This window comes from Bison bison, unplaced genomic scaffold (genome assembly GCF_000754665.1).
Source record: "Bison bison bison isolate TAMUID 2011002044 unplaced genomic scaffold, Bison_UMD1.0 scf7180017864209, whole genome shotgun sequence".
Classification (NCBI taxonomy): Eukaryota; Metazoa; Chordata; class Mammalia; order Artiodactyla; family Bovidae; genus Bison; species Bison bison.
In genome coordinates, this window is record NW_011494781.1 from 2,947,538 (window position 1) to 2,970,646 (window position 23,109).

The 23,109-nt window shown below is 37.4% G+C and overlaps 1 protein-coding gene across 1 annotated transcript in view; it reads left to right on the plus strand.

The window, feature by feature from the left end:
* Positions 1–23,109, plus strand: part of TMEFF1 (transmembrane protein with EGF-like and two follistatin-like domains 1) — a 110,626-nt gene that overhangs the window by 37,218 nt on the left and 50,299 nt on the right. The window contains exons 4-5 of the mRNA XM_010844834.1: positions 11,033–11,142; positions 20,133–20,262. Coding sequence (XP_010843136.1) covers positions 11,033–11,142; positions 20,133–20,262 — 240 coding nt within the window. The remainder of the gene's footprint in view (positions 1–11,032; positions 11,143–20,132; positions 20,263–23,109) is intronic.

Sequence of the window (23,109 nt, forward strand, 5' to 3'; positions counted from 1 at the left end):
TTAAATAAGCAGGGTGACAATATACAGCCTTGACGTACTCCTTTTCCTATTTGGAACCAGTCAGTTGTTCCATGTCCATTTCTAACTGTTGCTTCCTGACCTGCATACAGATTTCTCAAGAGGCAGATCAGGTGGTCTCGTATTCTCATCTGTTTCAGAATTTTCCACAGTTTATTGTGATCCACACAGTCAAAGGCTTTGGCATAGTCAGTAAAGCAGAAGTAGATGTTTTTCTGGAATTCTCTTGCTTTTTTATGATCCAACGGATGGTGGCAGATCTCTGGTTTCTCTGCCTTTTCTAAAACCAGCTTGAACATCTGGAAGTTCATGGTTCACATACTGTTGAAGCCTGGCTTGGAGAATTTTGAGCATTTCTTTACTAGCGTGTGAGATGAGTGCAATTGTGCGGTAGTTTGAGCGTTGTTTGGCATTGCCTTTCTTTGTGATTGGAATGAAAACTGACCTTTTCCAGTCCTGTGGCCACTGCTGAGTTTTCCAAATTTGCTGGCATATTGACTGCAGCACTGTCACAGCATCCTCTTTCAGGATTTGGAATAGCTCATCTGGAATTTCATCACCTCCACTAGCTTTGTTCGTAGTGATGCTTCCTAAGGCCCACTTGACTTCACATTCCAGGATGTCTGGCTCTAGGTCAGTGATCACACCATTGTGATTATCTGGGTTGTGAAGATCTTTTTTGACAGTTCTTCTGTGTATTCTTGCCATCTCTTCTTAATATCTTCTGCTTCTGTTAGGTCCATACCATTTCTGTCCTTTATCAAGCCCATCTATGCATGAAATGTTCCCTTGGTATCTCTAATTTTCTTGAAGAGATCTCTAGACTTTCTTTGCTGCTGCTAAGTCCCTTCAGTCGTGTCCGACTCTGTGCGACCCCATAGACGGCAGCCCACCAGGCTCCCCCGTCCCTGGGATTCTCCAGGCAAGAACACTGGAGTGGGTTGCCGTTTCCTTATAAAAAGACTTTCTTTAGTAGTATGTAAATTTCAGTTTTTATAAAAGCCGGTTTGGGAGATAATGTCAACCCATTTACCTTGTCCTGCTCACCCTCCCCTTTTTTTGCATTGTTAGAAACATTGTTTTAACAGAACTGTTTTCATTATTCCTACTATTAGTTCCGTTATTAGCTTCTCTCACTGGAGAACTGAAACATTTAGCAGTTGACATACTACTTTTCTTGTACACTGTGAAATTCTATTTAAATTTAAATCTTAAAACTCTATTTGCTTTTACTTTTAAATGATTTACTGTTAATCTTTTGTTACAGTTTGAATCTATTCCTTTTTTATAAGTGTCATGTATTTTTCATGGCTCAGTAGTTTCATCATTTTTTGAAAAGTCATTTCAGGTTCTAAAGTTCTTAGCGTATTCTTCTGCCTTCAGAAACTTTGGCAGGTATTACATTTTCAACCATGGCTCCATTCCTCCTATTTTTTGTGCAAATATTCTCTGAGTCTTTTCCATGGTTAAAAAAAAGGAAAAGGAACAAACTCCACACCTTTTTTCTTTATTATAAAAGTAGTATTTGTTTGATGTAAGAAATTTGAGGAATATGAAAAATTGTACAGAGACATCTGTGATAATTGCCATTCTCCTCTTAATGTATGTTATAATGTTTGTGTTGAAATTATTTCATTTATACCAAAAAAGTTTAAACTTTTTTCTTTTTTTAAAAAGTATTTATTTTTATTTGGCTGCATAGAGTCTTAGTTGTGGCACGTAGGCTCTAGTTCCCTGACCAGGGATTGAACTCAGGCCCCCTGTATTGGGAGTGCAGTCTTAGCCACTGGACCACCGGGGAATTCCCTGAACTTTTTTCTTGATGTTAGTGTTTGCTTTGGCGTGTTCTGTTTAACCTGGAGCCACTACTGTTCACAGATCAGATCTTTTGGAATTTTAAGTTCAGCTTATTTTTTTGTCAGCTTTTGTATAATATTATTTTACAAGTGAATCTAAACTGCTGATATTTCTGTTTCAGTTCTGTTGTTCATAGCCTTGTTGTATATTTAGATTCTCTATTGTTCACATGTCAGCTCAGTCTTTACTATTTTTCTTCATAGATTTTTTCGTCTATAAAGTGGTTTGAGATGTTTCTTAGGTTGTGCAATTATATTTACTATTGTTTGCTTCAAGTTCAGACCGTAAGTGCTTCCTGAGTGAGTGAAAGTCGCTCAGCCATGTCTGACTCTTTCCGACCCCATGGACTATACAGTCCATGGAATTCTCCAGGCCTGAATACTGGAGTGGGTAGCTTTTCCCTTCTCCAGGGGATCTTCCCAACCCACGGATCAAACTCAGGTCTCTCACATAGCAGGTGGATTCTTTTACCAGCTGAGCCACAAGGGAAGCCCAAGAATAGTGGAGTGGGTAGCCTATCCCTTCTCCAGTGGATCTTCTAACCCAAGAATTGAACCGGGGTCTCCTGCATTGCAGGCAGATTCTTTACCAACTGAGCTATGAGGGAAGCAAGTGCTTCCTAATTACCATTTAATTAAACTTAGTTTTTTAAAAAAGATTATTCCTTGTTTTACAAAATGGGGTTTAAGGTTGGGGTTGTGTCAAAGTTTTGGTTTTGATGGTTTCACCCAATGGGGAGAAGTATCCTTGATAGTTTCCGTTGGTATTTTGTAAAGATGTCTTTTAATCTTTTTTATCTCATGAGGGATTATTATACCCATTTTTACTCTAGGGAACTGGGGTTTCTCACATTTAGTGCTTGGCCAGTTTCATGTAGTTACTTAATCAAATAGTTAAAACTCCAAATCTGGAACTCTTTCTATTAATAATAATGCCCCAGAGTTTGTGAAGTCCTTTTAAAATAGTTAACATCGGGCTCTTTAGTGATAACTTGCAGGTTCTTTTGTAGATTTTTGTCTCTGTGGGTGACATCTGGGTTCTGACTACCTCCCATTCCATTTGGTATTGCAGACACTAAGGAATAATGGTTAGAAATAGAACTAGAAATGGGAATTACCTGGTGGTCCAGTAGTTAATACTCAGTGCTTTCACTGCTTTGGGCCCAGGTTTGATCTCTTGTAGTGAAACTAAAATCCCACAAGCTATGTGGAGTAACAACAACAACAAAAAAGAAATAGAAATAGAAGGGTGTTTTCTTGTGTTTAGATTTATTTGTTGATATTTCAAAATTTTTGATGTAGGAACTATACTGAATGTACTTTCAAAAGTTAAAAATACTTACATAAACATGTATATGTTGCAAAATATAAATTACATTATAACTCTATGGTTTTATTTTTTAATTTTAGTTATTTTAAATTATGAAAGCATGATAACACATTTATAGCAGACTTGGAAAATACAGAACAAGGTTACATGTAGTTCTGCTATTAATTATATAGTTTTATAACCTGCTTTTTGCACTACATGATGGATCTCGGTCCTTCCATAGATATGTATTTCTGTCACATACTTTCATGGCTGCATAGTATTTCATCAATAATTTATGTAATTAATTCCCAACAAGTGGACACTTAGTTTGTTTTCTGCTTTGCTATTATATAAAAAAGCTGATGTTATCAGTCTTGCAGGTACACTTTTGTATGTTTTGTCTTCTATCCCTATCATAATTTCCTAGTAATAGAGTTGTGGGGTTAAGACATAGAGACAGTTTAGATTTCCATATATACTGACACATTTTCCTATGAGAGGTTCTGCCAGTTTATACTCTTAAAGTTGGTTTGAATGCTCATTTTCCCCATCTTCTCCAGAGCTGGTATTAATAATAAAAAAACAACCAACAGACATTTAACATTGCACTTCTGATGTGTCATGCACTGCTGAGTGCTTTCCCTATCTGTATTTAATCCTTCATCAGCATTATGAGATGGGTGCTATTATTGTCCCCATTTTACAGATGAGGGAATGGAGGCTCAGAGTGGTAAATTCCTAAGGTGTTATATACTTGATAAGTGACAGAGGCAGCAGAGGCAGGATGCTGATCTAGGAAGTCTGATTCTAGAGTCTGCCTGATAAACAGCAAATTATATTCCTTGTTCATCTTTTTCAAAATTTAGGTGACATGATTATTTTCTCCGATTTTTGAAGTTTTTTATTCTTTATTGAGATATAATCCACATAACATAAAGGTCACCATTTTAAAGTGTACAACTCAGTGGTTTTTAAATATATTTAGTGTATTATGCAACCATCACTGCTACTTACAATATAATTGCGAAGCATTTCCATCGCTCCTAAAAGAATTTCCATACCTGTTAGCAGCCCCAGTACTCCTCTGTCCTTGTCTCCTGGCAGCTGTATAGAGGCTTCAGTTTGTGGGTCTGTGAGAGGGAAGCACCCAGGTTTGCCAAGCTAGTCAAAAAATAGGAGTAAGGGAGAAAGTGTCCAAATTTTGAGATCTTTGGTAGGGCTAGAAAGACCCTGGGTACCATTAATACCCAGCTTGAAATCTAGGTATTTCTTTCTTATCATGGAATAGGTTGTCCTCCCCATCACCTTGCCTGAAGCATCCTGACATTCAGGCGTTTAGAACTGAAATAGGCAGCAGGGAATGACTGTAGGTGTTTGATTGGAGGACTGACATGATCAGAATGGTGTTTAACAAAGGGTGGTTTGGCAGTAGTGTGCAGAATGGGATGAAAAACATTGGAGTCAGATAGATTGTGTGGCACATGTGAATTTCTTTCATTTTACATAGCTTAGAGATCTTTTAGTCATCTCTTCTGTGAATGCTATTTAATATTAATGTAAACTGCTTTTGGTTTTATATCATGAAATATTGAGCACAGTTTATTTCCCCCCAATATCTTTATAGCAGAAAATAACTCATGTAATATTGTTAATTTAGTAAACAAGTTGAACAGAATTTAATTCCTAGTTCATCTCACTTGCTGAGACTGAAGTCAAATTTACTAGATAGATCTGTTGTTTCAGTTTTCAATGACTTGTGTCATTACAGGTATCTCCAAGATTGGTCTGGGAAAGGAAAGGAAGTGAATCTTTGTTGTATACCTTCTTGTTCTAGGCACTGTTGCTTTTTAATATGTTATCTCATCTAATCATTACAACATCTAGGGAAGGTGCTGCTACTCTAAAATGTGAAGAACTAGCCTGTGAACCTGGCCTGTATTGGCCCTCAAACTCATGCTTTGTCCGTTGTATGGCAAACTGTGTCTGGGGTTGTTTGAAATAACATTGACTTTTTGCTCCAGTGCTCAGTTGTGTCCAGCTCTTTGCCATTGCATGGACTGTAGCCAGCCAGGCTCCTATGTGCATGGAACTTTCTAGGCAAGAATACTGGAGTGGGTTGCCATTTCGTTTTCCAGGGAATCTTCCTGACCCAGGGATTGAACCTACATCTCTTGCATCTCCTGCATTGGCAGGTGGATTCTTTACTAGTTGAGCCACCAGGGAAGCTCCCCCTTTAAATATAACTGGTATAAAAACTTGAAAAGAGAGAAAAAAAAAATCCATGTTCCACTGGTGCAAACATACTTGGATTTTCCTATATATGTTTTTTATACATTATATTGGTGTATGTATAGCTTTGTCTTCTACCTTACTTAACATTCATCAGCATATTTCCATATTGTTATATAATACACACAACCTTTTAAACAGCTGTGTAATATTCCATGGCTGTGTCACACTATTTCCTGGTGGGGGATATTTTAAATGTTGAAATATTCTTAATATTTTCACTGTTTTCAGTGTAGAGATTGTGGAACTGTCATGTAGGCAGTTGGACACAGTGTCATGAACAAACAGGGCATCTTTTGGGAGTGAAACCATCCAGCAGGGGTCATGTCAGGTTGGATTGGTATGTAGGTTTTCCCAAATACTATTAACATCTAGGCAATGAGAATAAACCCACTGAAATTTTCTTAAGAACGTGATACAAAGTTTGAATATGTCCTGAAAGAGAATCAATAAGGAATCACCTAGAGATAAACTGAATATTTCCACATGTTGTAAAGTACTTAAAGAATACTTATCATTAAATCCTATTTAAGTATTAATTTATAGGACTTTGCTCACCAGTGCTTTGAAGACTGGAAATAGCACTGGCAAAAGCAGATGAGAATGGCTTTAATAAGGTTGGGGAAAACCAACTCTGAAGACTTGAGTCGTGGGAGTGGAAGAGAGTGCTGAGAGAAGAAGTACAATGAGATATTACAGTGGGATGGCTGAGGACAGAGTATTTTTATACATAGTAGGAGCCCTCTTGTCTCAGTGCCGTAAGATTCTGGTAGTTGGTTAATCAAGAAAGTTTTTAAAGTGAGGAGTCACAAAATGGTTTGTAAATGTATGTAGCATTTTAACTTAAAAATATATGTTTATTAAACAATATTTTGAAAGAGAGCCCAGAGTTTTCTTTGAGAATAACTGGAATTTCCCCTTTCTTGAATAAACCACCTTCATAATGCATTGAGTACACATTCCAGTTTTAATGTCTTTAAAAAAGAATTTAAAGACTTGGAGATACAAAAACCTAGATTTTTATCTTGCCTCCACCTAAGGCAACAGCTATTTTTAAAAAGGAACTCGTCCTAAGTCTTTCTGTAGCATCCAATATTATTTTCATAGAAAATTTATTTTCTTGCTTGTGAAGAGTTGAAACCACATAATTACAGTAATGAATACAGTTGGTATACACAGACTGTATAACATACATAACTGACTCTTGAAGCACAAGAGCAGCTCTTCTGATTGGAGCTCAAGTACTCATGAATGTTGTAGAGAGTGACCTAGTAGCCTTGAGGATTCACTGAGCCATGGGCATTGGTTGGCATGTTTTACAGACAGAAGCACACTTTGGTTAATCTAGAGTGTTGATTAAGTTGGGGATAAATTCTAAGAGTGACGTGGATTGAGCAGTAGTAGAAGGAAAAAGGGGAGTGACTGAGAAGTGGTCAGAGAGTTAGTTGGGGGAATAATTAAGATTACCAGGTTGGAATGGGGGAGGCCAGGTATGTCAGCTCCAGTAGACAGGTCAAGAAAAGAGCTGGAAGACTTAAGAAGAAAGGTGTGGGATCTTTAGAATAGAGTGATTTTGACCTTTGATAGAATTTTGATATGAAAGGGGAAAGAAGCCAGGCTGATGAGAGGTTAAGACATTCTTGAAGGAGGACACCCACTGAGCCTCTTGTTGCAATGAAAAATAACTGCAGTACTGTACAGAGGTTTTGCAGATTCCTGCTGTTTGACTCATTTTCTTTATAATGATTGTGTTGGAGAATTAAATATATAAAGCCTTTTATTTCATCTTTTACAGTAAGTGGGTCTTGTCTGGTGGTGAGTTTGTTCCCTAAGGGGATGTTTTGTAGTGTTGAGACATTTTTGGTTGTTACAGCTGGTCCTGCCGGCTTCTAGTGGGTGGAAGTCAGGGATGTTGCTGAGCATCCTGCAGTGAACAGGGTAGCCCCCTCCAACAAAGAACTATCTTTCCCAAAATGTCAGTAGTGCTGAGATGGAGAAACCCTCAATCCTGTCATAACATCTTGCAAAGTTAATTCACTTTTTGGCTCCCATAATCACTAGCTAACTCATAAGATCCCCCAGTTACCTTCTGTTTAATTGGAATGGTGGTAGGAAAGTCGCATCATTATGGAATGCTAATGGGTCTCATTTTGAACTGCAGCCTGAACCTAGTTAGTGGTGCCAAAAGTTGGGGATTCTGGCAGTTCACATTCACAGTAAATAGGATTTCTTCCCTTATGGTATATTGTTCCCCAGCCTTCGAAAGTTGATGAAAATTGAGACAAGTTTTACATTTAGAGAATTATATAATGGGCGTTTTTGCAACTAGAACTAAATATTTCTGTTTTGAATCCACTCTTCTGAGTGATTCTGTGTGTAAAATATTTCTGTTTGGAGAACTGATTTTTGGCCTTAGAAATGACTCATCCTTTCTGCTGAATTCCCATTTGGGGCTCAGGAAGGCAGGTGTGTTATCATCGTTACCATTGATAGGTAGTAGAGTGCCCTCCTGATGCCTGGTACTGAACAGAAGATGACTCCAATTCAGAATTCCTTCTGTACTGTTTTTGCACTAAGGCCATAGTTCTCAAATTTGTGAGGAGTCAGGGCACTGGAAAGTCATGATACTCTTGATAAACTAATTTTTATCAAACTATGATGTAGCACCCAATTATTTAAGACTTTGCCTGGACTCCTCTTGTCCAACCAAGACTTTGTTTATCAGGCTAAGCTTTTCTGTTTTACCTTGTGGTTTAGTTGCTAAGTCATGTCCGACTCTTGTGACCCCATGGACTGTAGCCTGCCAGGCTGCTGTCAATGGATTCTCCATTGACAATTCTCCATTGGCAAGAATACTGGAGTGGGTTGCCATTTCCTTCTCCAGGGGATCTTCCCAACCCAGGAATTGAACCCAGGTCTCCTGCACTGTAGGTGTATTCTTTACCAACTGAGATACCAGGGAAGCTTCACCTTAGTATGAATGATTATTCTCCCAAGGTGTTCTTTGGTCTGTCATGCAAACAGGTGCGTGTGAAAATCTTTGTGGCAGGGAGGGTTTAGGCTCTTGATTGCAGTTCCATTGTGCTTTTAAAATACAACAGATGAAGTATTACAAGTCAAAAGAATCTGAAGCCAACATAGCAAGTTTTAAAGCGTGATCTTGACCCATGGACAAAATAAAAATTTTATTTATTGTTGTTTGATATGTCTGATCTCTTTGGAACCCAGTGTGAATCTTGAAGCTACAAAGAAAAGAAGAGAAATAGACTAAAATTTATTTCTCAAATCATGCAATTCTTTTTATTTCTATGGTCCCTAAAATGGATTAAGTCTGTGGTTGAGCAGAGATGTCATGCTTTCTTATCTTCTTTTCTAGAGCAGTTCTTTATGAATATTTAGTTATGTTCCTTGGGTTTTAATGTGTACATAAGACAGTAACTGGAACCTGGAGACCTTGTGCGAGTTCCCTGCAGGAATATAGGTAGACAGAAAAAAGCAACCCTCCCCCCCAACACACACTTAGTATTGAGCTTCAGGAGCTAGTGTGAGTGTTTAAGGGGGGAAAGGGAAGAATAAGCGAAAATTGGAAGATGAGGAAAACCAAGAACATAAAGCTTCCAGAGCCAAGGTGAAAGGAATTGAAGGATGGTCGCCTCTGCCCTGAATACTGTGTGAAACATTGAGAGCGACAAAACAACTGCATTAGCTTCCTATAGTTTTTGTTTCTGCTGATCTAAAAAAATTTTTTTACACATATGGTTGAACTTTAGAGCAATCCAATTCTGTGCACCTGAGATCCATTTAAGGAAAAGAAAAAAAATTTTTTTTGTAACCTATAGTTACATAGACATGCTTACTTTAGTGCAATGCTTGGTTCAGGGTGGTTATTCAAATAAGTACCCTGACTGTCCACTCCTTGGGTGTTCAGGTACTAGACTATCAGTTCCTCAGAGGGTCAGCTGGGAGTAGGAGACCTGAGACAAATGGCAGAGATATTGCAGAGTACTGAGGACAAGTGGGGCCGAGAGCGGCAGTGATGGTCAACCAGGACGTGTGTCACTAGATAGAGAAATGGAACCTCCTCAAGGCAGTCCACTGAGGCCTGCTTCGAAATCTAGAAGTAGAAAACAACCAGGGATGAGGGACTGCAGGAGAAATGCTTGCCAAGACCTCATTTCCATCTAGAGCTGCAGGAAGGAGGTCTTGTGCTCTTCCCAGAGTGTCTCAGCTGTTGAGCCACAGAGTCAGGAGTAACTTGGGCTTCTCTGCTTCCAGACTCATGAATTCACCTCCTCACTGGGATGAGTTGCCTTTTTATTTTTTAACAACGTTGTTTATTTATTTTTGGCTTTGTTGGATCTTTGTTGCTGCGTGGGCTTTTCTCTAGTGGTGGTGAACCAGGGCTGCGGTCTAGTTGTGGTACGTAGGCTTCTCATTGCTCCTGTTGGGGAGCACAGGCTCTAGGGGGTGCAAGCTTCAGCAGTTGCCGTGCGCAGACTCAGTAGTTGTGGTTCTCGGGCTCTGGAGCACAGGCTCAGTAGTTGTGGCACACGGGCTTAGTTGCTCTGCCGCACGTGGGATCTTCTTGGATCAGGGATCGAACCTGTGTCTCCTGCATTGGCAGGCAGATTCTTCATCACTGAGCCATCAGGGAGGCCCTGGGATGAGTTTTTAAACAACCATTTGTTGATTGTTTATAAAAGTGCATTTGTTGTTGTAGCTCTCATTCCCAGTAGGGAGGATATGAAAATTGGCTTTGTAGTGGTTTTCACCCAGTTCCATGTGATTGGCAGCTTTTCTCTAACCTGGAAGCAATTTATTAGGTTTCCTAGAGAGATTATTTTGATCGTTCCAGAATAAGACTGACAGTCTTGGAACAAGCACAGAATGACTGCAGAGTACTTGTATTGTTGATAGGCTCTGCTTCATGTGGTAGTAAAATTATATCAATCATTTAAAAATCTTAAATCTACGAAGATTTTGAACCTCTTTCTTTGCACATAAATGCCCCATATATACTTATGGTGTGAACTACCGTATATATCTATTGTGTGAAATTCAAGCTTACTTTATCATTCTTTTGTAATTGAAACTGTTTATCTGTCTAGAGTGAATAATGGTCACCCAAAACTTATTCTGGGTGCTAAAAAATTCAAGATTTTTTTTCAGTTATTCTTATTGGCTGCCCTTAAAAGTAACTCAGTCACTAGAAAAGTAATGTAAATTATTAAGATAATAATAGTAAGAAGACCGTCTTAAGCTCTTGGCAGGCAAAATAAAAAAATTCTGTGGATTTCCCTTTTGAGAATTATGTGAAATCCTGAAATTTTGAGCTTTATTTTGCTTTGCTTTATGTGATTTAAGGCACATTACAATGCACAACTTTCTTTGGGGAATCTTGAACATTTTGTGACCCATAGAACTTAATTTTTGTATGTTGTGACTTATTATACTTGTCGATGAGATATAAGGATTTTTTTTCTTTTATTTATATATGCATATTTGGATAAAAAGGAGACACACACACATATATGAAACAATTTTTCCTCTTTTACAGAATTAAATGTGAGGGAATCTGATCTAAGAGTTTGTGATGAATCATCATGTAAATATGGAGGCGTCTGTAAAGAAGATGGAGATGGTTTGAAATGTGCGTGTCAGTTTCAGGTAAGGAAATCAGACCTTTTCTCAAAAGTTTTAACGTTTGTCATATTTTGTAATTCTACATTTTTTTAAATTAAAAAGCTTATTAAAAGACCTTGAACCCTACAAGAAATTTGGGTTCACAGCCCACTGATTCTTGTCAAATGAAACGCTACTGTTTGTACCTTCCATTCTTTTCTTGAATGATAAGGACAGATTGGCTCTCATAGAAGGTGAAAATGCCTTGAAAAAAAAATTATAAGTTTTATTCAAATGTATAATTGTCACTGAAAGGAAGTAAGGTACAGATTGCAGTAGAGTCACTTATTTAAAATGTTGGTCTTTTTATCCTCTTTCCTTGTCTTTCTTGTCTTTCTCTTTCCCTTTTTTGCTTATTTCCCTTATTTCCCCCTTATTTGCTGCTGTCTCATCTTTTTTCGGCCAGAGGACATGACTGCCTCAGGGTAGATCCGAGTTAGAGATGGATTAGAAAGGGGGAATCTCAAACTAAGAGTGCGAATATCTTTATTTTTCAGATGCTGTTTTAGTTGTGAGTTTGTTGTCTTAAAAAAAAAAACAAAAAGAATGGAAGTGAAATCTGCTCCATTTTTTTTTTTTTCCTTTTGATTGTGTCGCACAGCTTGCGGGATCTTAGTTCCCCCGACCAGGGACCATTGTTCACAAAGTGGTCCCTTATTCAGAATTTGTGATGAAACAAAAAAGGAACTAGAAATTTTAAAATTCATGATCTTATTCTAATTGTGCCTACCATTTTGGATTTTAAAGGGAATAAAGGGAACAGAGATTAGGAATAAAAGCATAGGATAGTCAGTATTTCTAAAACCCTGTAGAGCTTCAGGCATAATTCTGTATGATCCATCTGAAAATAGATAGCATATTTCCCACCCTTTCTTAGGATATTGTAATGAGAATCAGAATCAGAAAGAGACCTTGAATATGAAGCCTTTTTGAAAACTGTTAGCTATCAAGTTTATCTTCATTAAAAGAAGTAGAAAGTTTAAGTAAAGGAGGAAGGGGTGGGAAGTATACTGATGACCAGCCAAAAATGTTCCTCTTGGTCAAAAGGGACTTTACAATCCACTGTTTATTGACAGTAGCCACCTTTGAAGTGGCTTAGCTAACCTTGTGCCCACCCCTTCATGGTTCCTCATGTAACGGTAGTCAGGCCAGTGTAACTACTGTATATAAAATAAATAACCAACATGGACCCACTGTATAGCACAGGGAAGCCTACTCAGTATTCTGTAATAACTTACATGGGAAAAGAATCTTACAAAGAATGGATATATGCATATATAACTGAATCACTTTGTTGTACACCTGAATTAACACAGCATTGTAAATCAACTATAATATAAAATAAAAATGAAATTAAAAAAATAGGCAGTGCTATGTCTGCCTGCCCTCTTGCTCCCTAAACCTTCTTAAGAAGGACAGTAACTAAAGTGGGCTTCTTTCCTTAAAAGAAGGTGTTGATTACATGGTATGTACCAAGCCCTCATGTGCTTTTACTTCTTCTTGTTCTTCATGTTAGATAAATTTTAGTTACCTACATCAAGGTTCACTGATCTTTTTTTCTGTCATCACCATTCTGCCATTCAGTGAGTCTTTACTTTCAGATACTTTATTTTTAGAATTTATAGTTTCTGTTTGAGATTTCTTGTCTTTTCATTCCTTACAAGCTTATTTTCCTTGAGCATAGATATTGATGCTTTAAAAATCTTTGCCAGTTTCAACATCTGGGACATCTCAGGGATCATTTCTATTGATAGCCTTTTCGTTTGAGAATGGATTGTGTTTTCTTTTTTTTCCTATTTATTCTGACTGTATCCTACACCTTGTGAATGATGTGTTTTCTAGTGTTTGGATTACATTCCTCTGAGTATTGTCATTTTTGAAACAGTTGAATTGACTGAAAAACAGCAGACTTTGTCCTTCCTGTTTGAGTAGCAACACAAATATCATTTATTTCAGTCTTGGCTGGTCTACTTGGAGTGTGCCCCATAAGTGCTTGGTTCAAAAGTCAGCCACAGAATCTGGGGCTCCCTGGTTTCTCTCTCCTTTCGGGGACTTTCTCGCTCACTTCCCAGTGGCTTTGGTCGCTCTGAATTCTATCCTCTGGGTCTTCATGCAACAAAGATTGAAGGTTTTTTGGTGGGTATTTTAGCTATCCTGGGTGGGGAAAACTGGGGCTATTCCCCTCTTCCAACTGTTTTTTATTTCCTTAGGTTAAAGTCCTTGATATGGAGTTGTCGGGCCAATGGAATGCTTATGTACAGATTAGCATTCTCACCAAGAGCAGTGTTACCAGGCTGCTTGTTTCCTTTCAGCCTCTTGGTAGTGAATTTTGTCAGTCCTTTTAAATTATATCAATCTGAAAGGTAAAGAAACTTTTTGCATTTGATTACTGGAGAAATTGGAAATGTGCCATAGATTTATTTACCATTTTTTTGAATTAATATTTCATATTCTTTCTATTTTGGGGAGTATTTTCTTTTTCCCTGTGTTGATCTGTAAAGATACATGTGTATACTGTGTTAATAAAATATAATGTACTGTTTGTGTTGTTCTTATAATATTGCTTACTGTGCTGAGCATTTTATATCTATTAACTCCTAAATATTTTATATATATTTATATATAAAAATTAACATAACAAACTCTTATGAAAACCTATGATGTAGGTATCATTTTCATACATTTTTTAAAAGTGTGGTATTTGCCTTAGTAAACAACTTGAACATTATATAAGGAAAAAATGTCTTCCTTCCACTCCAGACTACCAGTTGCTCTTCTCAGAGGCAACATCTGTTAATTCTTACATTTCCTTTTAAAAATATTCTGTTTTACTAATACATAAGTGTTTTAATTTCTTTTAAGTACTAAGTCACTTATGCATGCATGCTAAGTCACTTCAGTCTTTTCTGACTCTGCAGTCCTATGGACTGTATCCCACCAGGCTCCTCTGTCTATGGGATTCTCGAGGCAAGAATACTGGAGTGGGTTGCCATGCCCTCCTCCAGCGGATCTTCCCGACCCAGGGCTCAAACCCACATCTCTTATGTCTCCTGCATTGGCAGGTGGGTTCTTTATCGCTAGAGCCGCATGGGATATATGTAATCCATATAAACTAAAGTATCTTAGAGATGGTTACTTTTTAGTTTATATGGATTACAAAGAAAGCTTTATATATTTTAAAGAAGTTATCCTAGTATTATTTTCATTTTATGTTTTTTTATATAAAGTTTTACATTTTCATTTTATATTTATCTTTGTCTTCATGATTCTGCTTTTTATTCTCAGAGTCTTTCCTTGCAACTCTACGGTTATAAAGCCTTTTAACCTTTTTAACTTACTTGAACAGCTAGAGAACCTTCTCATGATCTATCTGAATCCCTGTATTTTTACCTTGTGGCAAAGCAAGAAAGGAAAAGAAAAGTTAGGGGTTTAGATCACTAGACATTTACCCAGAGCTTACTTAGTGGTAGGTGCTGGGGATATAAAGATGTTTAAAGACAAATTACTTACCTTGCAGGAGCAAACTGCCTAAGGGCTAACAGCGTGACTTGATCCTGCTGCTGAGCGAAACTTTGACTCCTCTTCTTTATATGCTTTTACGTCTCTTCAACTTAGACTTCCGTTCTTGCTGGTTTAAGAACAATGACCTCATGTGCCCATTAAACACTTTTCTGTGGATGCTTTAGCAGTATCTTTCAATTCATTTAAAAACTTTGCTTATGATTCATCATGCTTTCAGTGTCAAGCTTTTGGAGGGGCATAATTGAAACACATTTTAACAGATAATAATAGGATTTTAAATTCTAAAATTGTTTTGTTTAGCCTGTTAATAGGAGCTATTACATCTTGCCACATACATAAACAAAATTGCTTTTATTAATTTTGAACAAAGAAAAATGATCAGTATTGCATCTTTTCATTGCAACCTGAATAATATATAAAGAGAAATGCCTGTGGCTTTTCCTGTTTTCTTTCTTCCCCTTTGTTCTTCTGACTGGAGTTCTCAGGCTGATACCTTTTTTTCCCTGAGTTTCATAGTATTTGCTCTAGCTAAGTACTCTGTCCTCTTATTAGACTTTTGTATTAGTCAGGATTCTCCTGAGAAACAGAGCCAACAAGGTATATAGAGAGAGAAGAGAGAAAGAAATTACAAGGAATGGGCTCACTCAGTTATGGACATGAAGTCCCATGATCTGCAGCCTGCAGGTCGGGGGCCCATAAAGGCTGGTAATGTGGTTCCAGTGTGGGTCTGAAGGCCAGAGGATCAGAGGAACTGATATGTAACTCTCAGTCTGAGTCCATAGGCCTGAGAACCAGGAGAAAACCAAGGTCCCAGCTCAACCAAGGTCAGGAGCTTATTCTCCCTTCATTTGCCTTTTTCTATTCAGGCCCTCAGTGGGTTGGATGATCCCACCCACATTGGAGGGGGTATTTATTCAGTTCACCAGTTTAAATGCCAGTGTCATTGAGAAATACCCTTGACAGATACATCCAGAAATGTTTAATCTAGGCACCCTGGAGCCCAGTCAAGTTGATACTTAAAATTAACCATCACAACCTTGTTAATATTATTGTATTCAGCACAGTTCCTGACACACAGTAGGTACATAATAAATGCTTGAATGGACGTGGCTGCAGAGTTGTACACTGCTGCATCTTTGTAAACTGCTTCAAATCACTCTTCCAGGTAAAGAGTAGGTATAGGGGAGAGTTCTTTCCCCCAGCAAGAGTGACAGTAAAGAGGAGGCAAACCTTAAGATAGAGTCATGCCTGAGTCAGAAGTTGCGTGTTGTTAAAATTGCCCAAATCATATAATTTTTGTATAGCATAATAAGAAGCTCCTAAAAGCAACTCCTGGAAACTGACCGAGGAAACTGACCGAGGAACTGCAGGTCTGCTTTTCCCATCATGCTCACTCCTTGGTATGTGCTTGTTAGGTTGCATTTCAAGGACATTGCCTATCTGTTTTAAGCTCCTTGCTCACTACCACCAAGTGAGATCCTGCTGAAAAACTGGAGCATGTAGTGGTTAGTGTTAGAAATTGGCTATGACCCTAGACAATTACTTAGAACTCAGAAATGATAATATCTATAGCAGAACCAGTGAATGTTTGTTGAAAATTTACTATGGCCAGATATAAATGCTAAAGATGGATTTCTCTTATTTAATACTCATAACAGTTTTGTTAGGTAGATACTATTATAATTACCATTGTACAGATAGGGGAAAAAAATGGCATTGGTGCTAACCCGTAGTCACATGAATATTTGACCCAAGATTTGAACTCAGCATTTGACTTCAGAACTCTGGCTCTAAGCACTAAGTAGAGTACTGGAGTGGGTTGCCATTTCCTTCTCCACATGTGCTTTGCAGGACTGTTACATTTAAGTTAGTTTAGGACATTAAAGTTGCAGCCAATATTTACTAGATAGAAACTCTGCATTAAATGTTAGCTATTACCGTATAGATTCGCAGCCCTATCAGACTTAATAACCCTTTTTTATAACCAATAATTTGTATTCCATTTCTTTTCTAAAGTGAAATTTGTAGATAATGTAGCTTACATAAACATGTAATTAAAGAAATCAATATAATGTATAATTGAAATGTAAAGGAGAAATAAAAGTAATTTATAATAAAATAAGTATTTCAAAATGTAAATGCTGGGACATGATTATACTAGAAGACAATGTAGGGGTCCATTGCTTATATCTACTTAAATGAATATTTGGATTTTTAAAAAGATCATCATCAGCACTTGCATACCAGTAGTACTTGAAAACGAAAAGTAGAAGTATGGTGAATGCTAGAATAAAAACTATTAGGAGAAGCTGCTGCTGCTGCTAAGTCGCTTCAGTCGTGTCCGACTCTGTGCGACCCCAGAGACGGCAGCTCACCAGGCTCCCCCGTCCCTGGGATTCTCCAGGCAAGAACCCTGGAGAAGCTAGAGCAGTCTTATTTGTTTATGATCTTACCGTAGTTCCTGCATGAATGGCTAGAGATGCATTCAGAAATTGTATGGTGTACAAAAAAAAAAAAGAAATTGTATGGTATATATAAAAAAAGAAGTTGTATGGTATATAAACAAAAAGAAATTGTATGATATGTATGTTGTATGGAACTGCCCTTTCCTTTGTGGTACTTTGAGCACTCTTAGAATCCATCTGCTAAATGACAGTAATGTCCTCTTGTCATCAGTTCAGTTCAGTCCACTAATTTGTGTCCAATTCTTTGCGACCCCATGGACTGCAGCACGCCAGGCCTCCCTGTCCATTGCCAACTCCCGGAGCTTACCCAAAAACTTATGTTCACTGAGTCGGTGATACCATCCAACCATCTCATTCTTTGTCATCCCCTTCTCCTCTGCCTTCAATCTTCCCCAGCATCAGTGTCTTTTCAAATTAGTCAGTTCTTCTTATCAGGTGGCCAAAGTATGAGTTTCAGCTTCAGCATCAGTCCTTCCAATGAATATTCAGGACTGATTTCCCTTAGGATGGACTTTTTGGATCTCCTTGCAGTCCAAGGGACTCTCAAGAGTCTTCTTCAATCTCACAGTTCAAAAGCATCAATTCTTCGGAGCTCAGCCTTCTTTATAGTCCAACTCTCACATCCATACATGACCACTGGAAAAACCATAGCCTTGACTAGACGGACCTTTGTCGGCAAAGTAATGTCTCTGCTTTTTAATATGCTGTCTTGGTTGGTCATAACTTTTCTTCTAAGGAGAAAGTGTCTTTTAATTTCATGGCTGTAATCACCATCTAAAGTGATTTTGGAGCCCCCAAAATAAAGTGTCTCATTGTTTCCATTATTTCCCCATCTATTTGCCATAAACCAATGGGACTAGATGCCATGATCTTAGTTTTCTGAATGTTGAGTTTTAAGCCAACTTTTTCACTCTCCTCTTTCACTTTCATTTGTCATGGTGACAACCAAAAATGCCTCCATGGGGCACTCAGACATAAGGGGCATGAGCGCCTTTGTGAGCACTGTATTAGAAAGTTGTTAAGCATTGCTGAGTGAAGAGTTAGTTGGCTTGAAAAATCCATAGACTTGTATTTGACATCTTGGAGCTTATGGTCTTTTTTTGTTGTGTTGTTGCTAATTATACATTGTATAATTACAGAGTAACATTGACTCCTGCAGACATCATATAGTTTTATTGTGTACATGTTAGGGGAAGAGAATAAAGGAATGTGATCCTTAGAAGAACTGGAGGAATATAGGAAGGCATCCTAAAGTAAAATTTGAGTTTTAACTAAAGTTGATGTAGGAGTCTGGTGATAGTGTATAGCAAGTCAACTTGGTTATAAAATATTTTATTAAAAATTGTTTTTACCAGTGCTACCTGAGGTAGCATGCCAAAGTTATGGTTCATAAAGTAAGTTGACCACTTGTTAAAAAGTAAATGAATGATGAAAGTAAGCCTTGCTCGTTGCAGAAAAATTGAGAAAAACAGAAAATCCTAAATATGGAAATAAAAAAATATGGTGACAAGTAATGTGAAAAAATTTATTGATATTTTCTTCCAGGATTTACTCTGAATATTTATTTTTCTAAATAACTCAGATATATATATATAATTTATCTTCTTTCTATATTTTTATTTTATATTATCATATTATTTAAGAAATTTTCATTCAGTTTTATGGACTAGATAATGCATTTAAAAATGGCACAAAATTCTCAGAAGTTATATACATGGTATTATTACCTGCTTTTCACCTAACATCATCTTTTTATGTCACACAGTATTCTTATAAAGTTCAATAACTCTTTGAACATATATAGCGTGCTTTAAAATAAACATTACCTTATTGGATACTTAGATTTTTTCTTGTATGTTTTTGATATGAATACATTTCTATTTGAAATGACTGTAATAAATTTTCATCTTTCGTAGTTTCCTTCAGATAGATCCTTAAATGTGTAATTCTAGATCAAAAGCCTCATTGCTTTTTTAGAACTCTTAAAATGTGTTATTAAATTGTATTCTTTAAAGATTGAGCCAGTTTAAATTACAGCAGGGCTATTGGTATGCAACTAAATTGAATTTTTTGTTTGTCTAGTAGCCAGTTTTATAAGGTTAAAGTAGCATCTTATTTTCATGTACAACTCTGATTATTAGTAAAGGTCAGCATTTTTAATATATTAATTGACCATTTGTTATCTTTCTGTAAATTTGTCTTTTGTCCATTTTGTATTAATTGGTACTGTCTCTGTTTTAGTGATGATAACTTGTATCATGTTATACTATTTTCTCTCAGATTTTAAAACTTTAGTCATGTATATTTTTGAAATATAGAAGTTTTAAAGTCTTTTAAACATCTCAATTCAGTGTCATTTCTCAAACCTGTATCATCTTTTTTCTTTTCATCTACGAATTCTTCAAGGTCCAGTTCATGTTTCACTTTCTCTGAGGAGGCTTTCTTAAATACCTTATATCTTACAGTAATAGGTGTTAGATATAATACTTATTATCTGTACTTTTGATTTAGTACATGATCATATATATACCCACACATATATATTTCATATTTATATGGCTCTCTAATAAGATTGTAAAGTCTCAGAGAACAGAGCTCATGTGTCTTCTATAGCATTTACCTTGAAACCTTTTATACTAGAGGTGCTGAATAAGTGAATTTTGATAGTTTACATCATTAGTGCTTATTCCAAACATTGGAAAGAATCTCCTCTTATATTATCTCCTTGGATCGCTAGCAAATGATGTAGACAGGATAGAGATTTTCATTCTCATTTTTATGGATAGTTGATAGTTAAAATATTTTCATTATAAATGTGAAAAAAAGGTATGAGAAAGTAGCACAGCTCTTCTTTTTAAAAACCAAATAAAAGAGCAAACTTCTGTCGTAGAAGTGTGTTACAGTCCTATGGCATTGCATTTGTGAATATGAAATGAACTATTAACATTCACGTGTCGCTCTGAGAATTTATTTTTGTTTCTTTTGCAGTGCCATACGAATTACATTCCTGTCTGTGGATCAAATGGGGACACGTACCAAAATGAATGCTTTCTCAGAAGGGCTGCTTGTAAGCACCAGAAAGAGATAACAGTAGTAGCGAGAGGACCGTGCTACTCTGGTATGTGTGATGCTCTCCTAAAGAAACGTTAGAAGTGGTTCTGCTGTACTAAGGTGAAGTTTCCAGTCAGAGGTTCATTCCCAACGCTGCTGTGCGGATTGGGATGATTATGTGGGAAAGTGGGCGGGGGCTCTTTTTGCCCCCATCTCATGTTGCTTTTTAACCCCAGGTGGTCTCTCTTTATTACCTCTTCTGTGGCACTTCTTAGGACGTTTTTAATGTTTAATACTATTTTTGGTGGGGACTTTGCATATCAATTTTGCCTTATGGTTTGAACATTAGGCAGAATAAGATTTGGGAGGGTAAATGCTATGAGATCCGTTTTGTTAATTTTTATTTTGGTGCGAGGTGGAGTGGGGAATATTGTAGAAACTCATTAGTGGCATCCCAGAAAGTGTTTGTCCAAGCTCTTCTCTTTGTATCTTTTCTGTTTGCCAGCCTTTGTTACCAACTTCCTCCCAGTTTTTGTATATACTTCTCTTTTCCTTCCTGAATTATTTGTTGTTGTTGTTACTAAGTTGTGTCTGACTCTTTTGTGATGCCAAGAACTGCTGCATGCCAGGCTTCCCTGTGCTTCACTATCTCCTGGAGTTTGCTCAAATTCATGTCCATTGAGTCAGTAATGCTATGTAACCATCTCATCCTCTGTCATCCCTTTCTCCTGCTTTCAATCTTTCCAGCATCAGGGTCTTTTCTAAAGAGTTAGCTCTTCGCATCAGGTGGCCAAAGTATTGGAGCTTCAGCTTCAGCATCAGTCCTTCCTATAAATATTCAGGGTTGATTTTGTTTAGGATTGACTGGTTATATCTCCTTTCTGTCAAGGGATTCTCAAGAGTCTTCTATAGCATCACAATTCAAAAGTATCAATTCTTCAATGCTCAGCCTTCTTTATGTCTTCCTAAATTGGTAGTGGTTAATTTTGGAAGGCATTACTATAAGAAACCAACAGTAATGCCTTGGTTTCTTACTTGTGTTTGTATTTGGGAGCAGGGATGCTGGTGAGATATTATAATAGAATTATTGTATGAAGGTTAGCAGTAAATGTGGAGGCTGTTCTTTATATGATTACTCCATTTCCTTTCTTTTCCTGTATACTACAGTGCCTGTGTTCAGAGTTTTTATTGGGGCTCCATTACATAAGCATGACTAATTGCTTGTCCGTGTGGTTGATCTCAAATTTGGTCTACTAACACCACATGATTCAAAGCCTCCACTCTGAACTATGTGGTTGGTCTTTCTGGTGTGAGCTAGCCCCTACCCTAAGAATATTGAGTGTGGCCAGCCCCACCCTCAGATCTGATGTGGTCAGCTTCCTTCCTAAACATCAGTTGCCTTCTAGAAGCTGTGGGCCAAGGCCAGATCTCTCTTTGGGAAAGGCCAAATTCTTTTCCATACACTAAATAATTAGGTTCTCTTAGGCCAGTAGACTGTGATTTGTATGGTTCTCACATACTTTCTAGGTACATTATATTTCACAGACTTGATTTAGAAACTAAAAAGGAATATGGAGTTCTTTATAATCCCAAATTAATTATGCATCATTTATGAGGAGTTAAGATGCCAACTGCTTTGATAAACAGTGAATGTTAAACATGGGGAGGCAGAGTGTTAGGCTGGAAAGAGCACTGCACTAGGCTTAGAAAGTCTAACTTAAATTAACTCCAGCTCTGATTTGCTGAATGACCTTGCACAAGTCACTTAGCTGCTCTGAGCCCCAGTTACATACCTACATGGTTAGATGGTTATCGTCTCCTGTGGTTAAGTGAGGGTCGAATGAGCTAAGCTATAAGGTGCTACTTTGATCTTGTTATCTGCTAGGTGGGCTCTGTGTTCTGTCATTTAGTCTGGTGTAGGTCCTGTTTGCTGTGCTAGAAATAACATTCTCCTTTGCTTATTTGAGAACTCCTTTTTTTAATGCTTTAATATTGAGCTTAAGTCTTTTCTCCTCTCTGTAATCTTTCTTCTTTGGCATCTCCTGGCAGAGTTTGTTCATGCTTTGTGCATATGTCTGTGTATATATCATACTTCATTTCATTTATCCAACACAGATGAATGTGTTTATCCTTTAGCCAGATCCTGTTTCTGAACAGGAAAGTACTATGTCTTGCCTAGAGAGGATGTCTTAATTCCAGGGTTGGAGTTGGGGAAAGCGTGTGTCTAGTGAAAATCTAATCTACAGAAAGAGCTCAACCTCATTATCAAAGTAGTCACAATATATTTATTTCAAAATTTTAAATGACCCTTATGGGAGGTCGTGAGATATAATATTTATTAAAATTGGACATTGGTTGAAAAAAAGGTTGGTAGTGAGTATCTCCTGGACTGGGTCTGTCTTATTTATCAGTTTGTACCTATTCCTTTTACTATGTTGTCTAACACATAATATGTACCTAGTCAATGTATATGGAATAGAAGGGAAAAAGAGAGTTTTCCTAAGAAAAATTTGGTAATAAAAATAAGTCAAGTTCCCTTCTTGTCTTTTTTTCTGCTCTTTCATCCTTTTCCTCTACTTGGAAAAGATATTTTTCATGGTTGATCGGTCAGTGAATACTCTATAAGACTTTGTATAAAATCGCATGAAGTGTTGAAGTTCAGTTCAATTCAGTCGCTCAGTTGTGTCCGACTCTTTGCAACCCCATGAACTGCAGCACCTCAGGCCTCCCTGTCCATCACCAACTCCTGGAGTTTACCCAAACTTATGTCCATTGAGTCAGTGATGCCATCCAGCCATCTCATCCTTTGTCATCCCCTTCTCCTCCTGCCCCCAATCCCTCCCAGCATCAGAGTCTTTTCAAATGAGTCAGCTCTTTGCATCAGGTGGCCAAAGTATTGGAGTTTCAGCTTCAA